Source organism: Microtus ochrogaster, chromosome 10 (assembly GCF_000317375.1).
Source record: "Microtus ochrogaster isolate Prairie Vole_2 chromosome 10, MicOch1.0, whole genome shotgun sequence".
NCBI classification, from domain to species: domain Eukaryota; kingdom Metazoa; phylum Chordata; class Mammalia; order Rodentia; family Cricetidae; genus Microtus; species Microtus ochrogaster.
Genome location: NC_022016.1, coordinates 34063092 through 34070230, shown reverse-complemented (window position 1 = coordinate 34070230; position 7139 = coordinate 34063092). Strand labels below are relative to the sequence as shown.

General features: G+C 42.0%; 1 protein-coding gene across 1 annotated transcript in view; it reads right to left on the bottom strand.

Moving 5' to 3' along the window:
• Positions 1-1269: 1269 nt before the first annotated feature.
• The window catches only part of Akap4 (A-kinase anchoring protein 4), a 21773-nt gene continuing 15903 nt past the window's right edge, over positions 1270-7139 (bottom strand). The window contains exons 3-5 of the mRNA XM_005353362.2: positions 6557-6658; positions 1982-4093; positions 1270-1463 (exon numbers count right to left, since the gene is read on the bottom strand). Of these exons, the coding sequence (XP_005353419.1) occupies positions 1308-1463; positions 1982-4093; positions 6557-6658 (2370 nt within the window). The 3' untranslated portion in view covers positions 1270-1307. The remainder of the gene's footprint in view (positions 1464-1981; positions 4094-6556; positions 6659-7139) is intronic.

The following is a 7139-nucleotide window of genomic DNA, read 5'->3' as shown; positions in this document are numbered from 1 at the left end:
TTCCAGTCTGATTGATTCCCGGGAAGTGGAGAATTTGTAGGACCTTAGTGCCTGGGCCCTATGGAGACTTTAAAACACTGTAATACTGTAGCAGAAGGGCAGTTTCCCATTTTTTAACTTCATATTCTTGGAATATTTTCCTTTAAGATTAGTGAACGATAAGGAAGTATGATCAACTGAAAGGGTTGAGAATCAGACCTCAGCATTTAGCCATGTGTAGGGAACTCGTGTGTGTGTTTGTGCATGTCCGTATGTGTCTCTGTGTGTGCCTATGTATGTGCCTGTGTCTTTGTGGGTGTCATGTATGCCTCTATGTCTGTGTGTGTACCCGTGTGCATGTGTGTGTATGTGCGTTTATCTTTTATTGATTTTTATTGAGCTCTACATTTTTCTCTGTTCCCCTCCTTTCTTCTCCCCTCCCCTTCAACCCTCTTCCAAAGTCCCCATGTTCCCAATTTACTCAGGAGATCTTGTCTTTTTCTACTTCCCATGTAGATTAGATCTATGTAAGTCTCTCTTAGTGTCTTCATTGTTGTCTAAGTTCTCTGGGATTATGGTTTGTGAGCTGGTTTCTTTGCTTTATGTTTAAAAACCACTTATGAGTGAGTACATGTGATAATTGTCTTTCTGTGTCTGGGTTACCTTACTCAAAATGATGTTTTCTAGATCCATCCATTTGCCTGCAAAATTCAAGATAGTGTTATTTTTTTCTGCTGTGTAGTACTCCGTTGTGTAAATGTACCACATTTTCCTTACCCATTCTTCGGTCGAAGGGCATTTAGGTTGTTTCCAGGCTATGACAAACAAGTGCATTTATTTTAAACAAGTGTCTCTTTACACTCTTACCAAAGTCTAAGAAAGACGTATGCCTGGGGTTAGAAGGGGAAATATCTAGCTGAGCTTGCTATTCTACCAGAAACAAGGTCATAGATGGTAGAATTCTCAGTAGACTGTAAATGGAGGTTTTGGTAAAACAGACCACATAGGGACTTTGTGTCTTGGGTGCTCAGAAAATAGCCCAGAGTGGTATCTGGACCCAAATCCAACACTCTCACCAGCCATGGGAAAGGAACCCATTTCCCCTCCCTTCTCTCCAATATATCAGATCAAGAAAACTGCCTTTTTAATTTTTTTATTCATGTTGCCCAGGGAGGGCACCCAGTATTTTCACAATGCAACTGCTCAGATGTATTGGTAAAAGTGATCACAGTTGTGCAGTAACCAGCCTGATGGTGAGGGTGGCTCCAGCTGGGGTGAAATTGCTGCCAGGGAGAGGACGAAGGAGGGGAGTCGAAGGAGTTCTCAGCTTACAGGTTAGCGAGAAGCCAGTCCAGCAGTTGCTTCCTGGCCATGTTGCCCACGGCTTCATCCAGTTGTCGTTCCTTGGCGAACTTCATGACCTCCTGAAGAAGGTCTCCAACACTGTACCCCTTCTCTGCTGCCTTGGCCGAAACTTCAGGGAGCTGTGGAGAGAGCAGTGTTGGCTTGAGTAATCGGATCCTTTTCAGAACGAGGAGCCTCTAGGAAAAGTGAACTGCCATCTCCATGTGCCTGTCTACTGGGTTAAAGTCAGAACTGGAGGCTGCTAACATGCCTATTCCTTTTCCTTAAGCCTTCTGAAAAGAAGCTGTGTTTACTGAGGACTTTTCCCCAGGTCACAGACCCTCAAGTTAGTCTGTGCAGATTTCTAGGTCTACGGCTGGGGTTGCCATTACTCTCCATCCCTTTAAAATAAACTATGGCATGGATGCAAGGAGAATTTCATGTTTTTATTTCAGCTCCTGTACTGAAAATGATATAACTATGTGATTTCTCTGCAATCTATCTAATGTGGGAACTGCAATAGTGTGTGTGTGTGTGTGTGTGTGTGTGTGTGTGTGTGTGTGTGTGTGTGATAGAGAATGTGGTTATGTATTAATGCTATCCTGCTCACATCCACCCAATCTACCTTTAATTTGTTAGGCCTTAATGCATTTCTTACCTTCTCTAGTTGTCCATCGTCGTCCCCCATGAAGTAGAGCATGGGCACGTTAAACTGAGAGGCTGCAATCCACTGCAGGACAGCCTGCAGCTGCTTCTGCAAGTTACTTGTAGAGCACTGATTGTTGACGATGACTTCAGGGCCAGGAGCATCTTGATACTGGGACATGGCACCTTCACGGCCACATCTGGAGCCACTAGCTGCCAGGGCTGCTTGTTCTTCCAGCTCAGCCAGGGCTGCTCCATTGTTGCTGTACTTTGCCATGATCAGGCATAGCTTCATCACGGATTCTACCAATTGGTCTATAAATTGGCGGTTCATTTGCTTCATCCCACTGATGAAGTCCAGTTCTGAATTGTCTGGGCATTGATCTTCAGGTCTCTTGCACATGGGAGCTGCTTTGCTTGGTCTAGGCTCAGGGCAACGCTTCTCATTTTCAGGTAGCTCATCACAGTTAAAAGGGCTCTCGCTAAGCAGTTTCTGAATCAGTGACAGAACCATGTTTGACATATCCAGCTTCTGCGAATCCAGTTGACTTTCCTTCCCACATGCGGATGGTCCAGGAGCTCCACGGCTTTCAAAATGCTTCATTGAGAGTGATTTAGCGCTCTGGCCACTTCCGCACTTCTCATACTGTGTACTTTGTTGGGACATATATCCCATGGAGGAACCAGGGCCGTCTTCCTCACAAACATCTTTGCCCTTGGCTTGTTGGGTCAGATGGTACTGAATCAGCATGAGGGCAGAGACAATCAGATCTTTGGCCAGTGAATCTGTGGAAGGACTGATCTTTTCTCTCTTCTCGTCTTTATTGGCACAGACTTTGTTAGGCACCCTGACTGGGTTGCCTTGCTTCTGGTTCCACATAGTGAGGCTCTCTTTAAGGATATGCTCACTGACCTTCTCGGCGCTTGTCAGTGACTTGCAGCATGGATCTGCTTTTGCTTTGCATTTATCTTTTCCTTTCATCTCGGCTTTCATTGCTGAGAATTCAAGGCTCTGATTCTTGCATTTCGGATCATGAGTTCCGGCTTTCAAGGTTGCATACGCCAGACTCTGAGATTTAGTCTCCTTCTTCTCACCAAGAAGAGCGCTGACCAGACGCTTTAGCATGGCCTCCATGATGTCTGCAGCATTTTGTTTGCCATGATTGAAAAGGTTCCTTTTGACAGCAGAAACAAAGTCTGAGTCTGTCATCAGGACTCCTGTGATGTTATGCAAGTTCTTCATGCAGGAATCAATCAAATCAGACACAATTTCCTTGGTGTGCTTTAAGAGTACCCTCTTCAGGACCACACAAGCTGGAATTGGCTTCCCGCAGCTGTGCACTTTCAAAGTTTTCATAACAGAGACCATCATGTCAGATGCCACCTGATTTGCATAAACCATGAGCCCCTTGCTGATGGAATCTGCAAATTCTTTGCTATCTTTTGGGCACATCTGCTTCTCTCCACACTTGTTCTTGTTCGATAATTCACTATAGAGAAACGTTTTCCGGCCACCATCCCTGCATTCCTCGCCATTTCCGCGCATTTCTGCTGAGGTCAGCTCTACAGCTTCATGGGCCATCTCAGAAGCAATCTTGCTAACAGCACTTCGGGGGCTGGTTTTCCCCTTTTCTCCTGGACATGCATAAATTGAATGATGGAGGCACTTGCTTCCACCTTCCAATTTGTCCTTGATTTCCTTTCGGGCCATTTGAACCACCAGAGATGACAATCGGTTGACATAGAAGGAAAGATCGTCCATAGAGCACTCTCCATCTGGGGTGGCAACTGACCTCTGATTGCTAGGAGATTTGGCCGCAGGGTTTGAGGGACTTTGGTTATTGTTGGTGTTTTTGGATGCCGCCATTTCTAGGCGTAGGTTTTGAGATCCTTGGTTCAAAAAATCCATGTTTAGTTGATCAGCATACACACGGTAGCAGTTCTCAGAGGGTATTTTGTGATATTCGCCCTCTAGGTCTCCTACTTTATGTTTACAGCTAGAGGCTGAGGGGCTTAATGCATGTTGGAAACCCAAGGCATACTTCTGGAGATCATTGAGGAGCCAATTGAGGACACTTATGGGATCGGAGGGAGCTTGTTTGAAAAGACACACAGATCCCTCTGTCTAGAAAAAGAAGAACACCTTTCCATAAGTGTTTGAAGAGTTTGGGTAGGCTACTTCTGCCTTTTTATTTTCTTATTAGAAGAGATAGCTTCTAAGTAATAGATTAGAGATTTGGCTTACTTTATTAGTGTCTAATATCCATTAATAAACATTCAAGCACATAGCAACAGAAGCTCAGAGTTAGTATATATGCTTGTAGACTTAACTATTTGTAAGTGTTGCCAATGTGTTTGCCAATTTCATATGCATATTGTATGTATTATACATGTCTACTGTGTAAGCCAACACAAACATGCATTTCGTACATACTAGCAAATGGAAAAATACACTTGTGTATAGCAGTATGTCTGGATATGTTAAGATGTTCCTGTCAATCTTAATAATATACTCACTACTATGAATTGTTTAATCATAAATTTGTGTTTTAAGTAATAACAATTTTATTGTTTAAAATAACAATTCCATGTCATTACATTGATTATTATTTTATTCTACAATTAGTTTATTCTACATTTATAAGATGTTTGAATGTATTGTGAATAGCATAAATAGGTATATAATTACAATTGTGTCAATGTATCAAAGTATCAAACAAGTGTGTTAGTGAATATGTGTTACTTTATGTATATATGTCTGTATGGTCAGTCATGATTGTGTATGCACATAGGTCTTTCCATATGCATTTATACATGTATATGTCAATATCTGAATTTGTTAGGGCTATTGTGTTCTGATCAAGGTTTATAAGTGTTAATATGTGCTTATATATTGTGTGCATTAATGTAAATGTGGGTGTTTATGCTTCCCACATGTGGGTATATCAGTACATCTGCCCACATGTCTTTGTATATGTTAAGTCTATGTAAAGGTCAGTCAGTATATTTAGCAATGCATGTATGTGTTTATGTGACCTGTACCTAGTCATGTGCGTATCTTTGTTTTTATAAATTACTTTAAATACATTAGCTAGATATAAATGTTTTGATGTTATATATGTTTATATTATTAAATATATAACTTGTGATTGTGTATGTTTATGTTTATATAAATGTATATGCACAACTTTAATTTATTAATTAAGAAATACCTTGCTCTTTGCCTCTCTTTTGCCTCCTCTTATTTTACTGAATCCATGGAAATTTGTCATAAAGCCATTATTTTTCGAAAATAGGTTTAAGTTATGATCAAGGTGATGAGTACTGTGTGCAGGAAGCCTGGGCTGCTCTTTTAAAAAGAAACCCTAGGTATAAGTCGTATCATTATTTTTTCTTTTTAAAATTATTTTTGCTTTTATTTCATGTGTATGTATATTTTGTCTGCATGTAAATCTGTACTACTTACATACATAGTGCCTGTAGAGGCCAGGCAAGTGTGTCAGATGCTCTGAAACTGGAGCTGCAGCAGCACATGGGCACTGGGAATTGAACCTGGGTTCTCTAGAAGAGCTGGCAGTGCTCTTCACCTCTGAGGCATCTCTCCAGCCCCAAGCCATGCCTTTTAAACAGTATATGATGGAATTGGCCACCCCCGAATAATTCCCAGAACTTTGAAGAGTGTTCTTTAAGTTGTTTTACTTCTTTCAGGGCTACTGGCCTCATTTCAAATTTGTCTGAAATCATAAATGATGTTTTGCATATGACATATGAGTCTAGAGACGGGGAACAGAAGGCCTTTGACTTCTTTGAATTAAATCCAAATATTCTTTTTTTTTTTTTTTTTGGTTTTTCGAGTTTTCGAGACAGGGTTTCTCTGTGGTTTTGGAGCCTGTCCTGGAACTAGCTCTGTAGACCAGGCTGGTCTCGAACTCACAGAGATCCGCCTGCCTCTGCCTCCCGAGTGCTGGGATTAAAGGCATGCGCCACCACCGCCCGGCTTCCAAATATTCTTTCCATTACCAGTCACCCAGGCTTGTAGGAATGTGTTTCAGTACCCTCTCAGAACCACGAGCCTGACATGTAATTTGAAATACACAAAAACAAATGAATTTGGGGTGTGAACATAGTCTGCAAGTCTCCTTGCTTCTAATTTGAACCTTTTCAGCAGCTTGTGTATGTTAGCCCCTAGGTACTCGAATTCTTGGTTGTGTGTTTTCTCTGTTTCTTATCTTTATTCCTTACTGAATGGTGGGCAATATGAGACACATGAGTGTAGTACAATCAGCAAGGTTGAGATTATGTGTACATCTTTCTTAGAACAAGGAGAGCAAGGTTATGCTTGGAGTAGATACCTTCAAGTTAAAGGGGGTATTCTGAACCTTTGTGTTTAACGAAAACCCATTAAAAATACCTGCATGTGGAACTTAACATGGCCCTGAACTTAGTCCTGTGTTTTCTAGAATGTCATGTGTTCCAGGGTGGTGGACCCACTGGACAACCATTTTCTTACTGTCTCTGACCCAGAGTCTTCAGACTTAACACTGGGCACTAGAAATTAGGAGTGATGGAACCTTAGAGGCTAAGTCACCTTAGACTGGTCTTGCTTTTCGGTGTCCTTGATCACAATAATCTCTTTTTCTGCCAGATTCTCCAGATCTAATTCGCCTTCAGACCTGGAACCAACAGCACCCTGTGGAATTAAAAGGTGAGATTTTTATTAAAAAGTTGAGTTTTGAGATTTCTCCAAGCTGCTCCACCCCTTAGGCTACAAGTTCATAGCATGAAGGTCATGTCTCCCATCATCTATTCGTTTCTCCAGAAGAGGCAGGGTTTCAATGCTACACATTTTGAAGAATTAGGCAAGGTTATTTCCCCAAATTGCTGATTTGTCCTCTGATGACCCTCAAGACTATCAGTCTCAAGAGCCATCTGTTACTTACCACCTTTGAACAGATTATGTGTACCCGTGCTTTTATTTAGCCCAACCACTGCTGTGACTTCTAAAATGAAATTCATTATCAAGAGTAACAATAAATTCAGAAGCAGATACCCTGGACCTTCCCCCTGAATCCCTTCCCCCTGAATCCCTTCCCCCTGAATCCCTTCCCCCTGAATCCCTTCCCCCTGAATCCCTTCCCCCTGGATCCCTTCCCCCTGGATCCCTTCCCCCT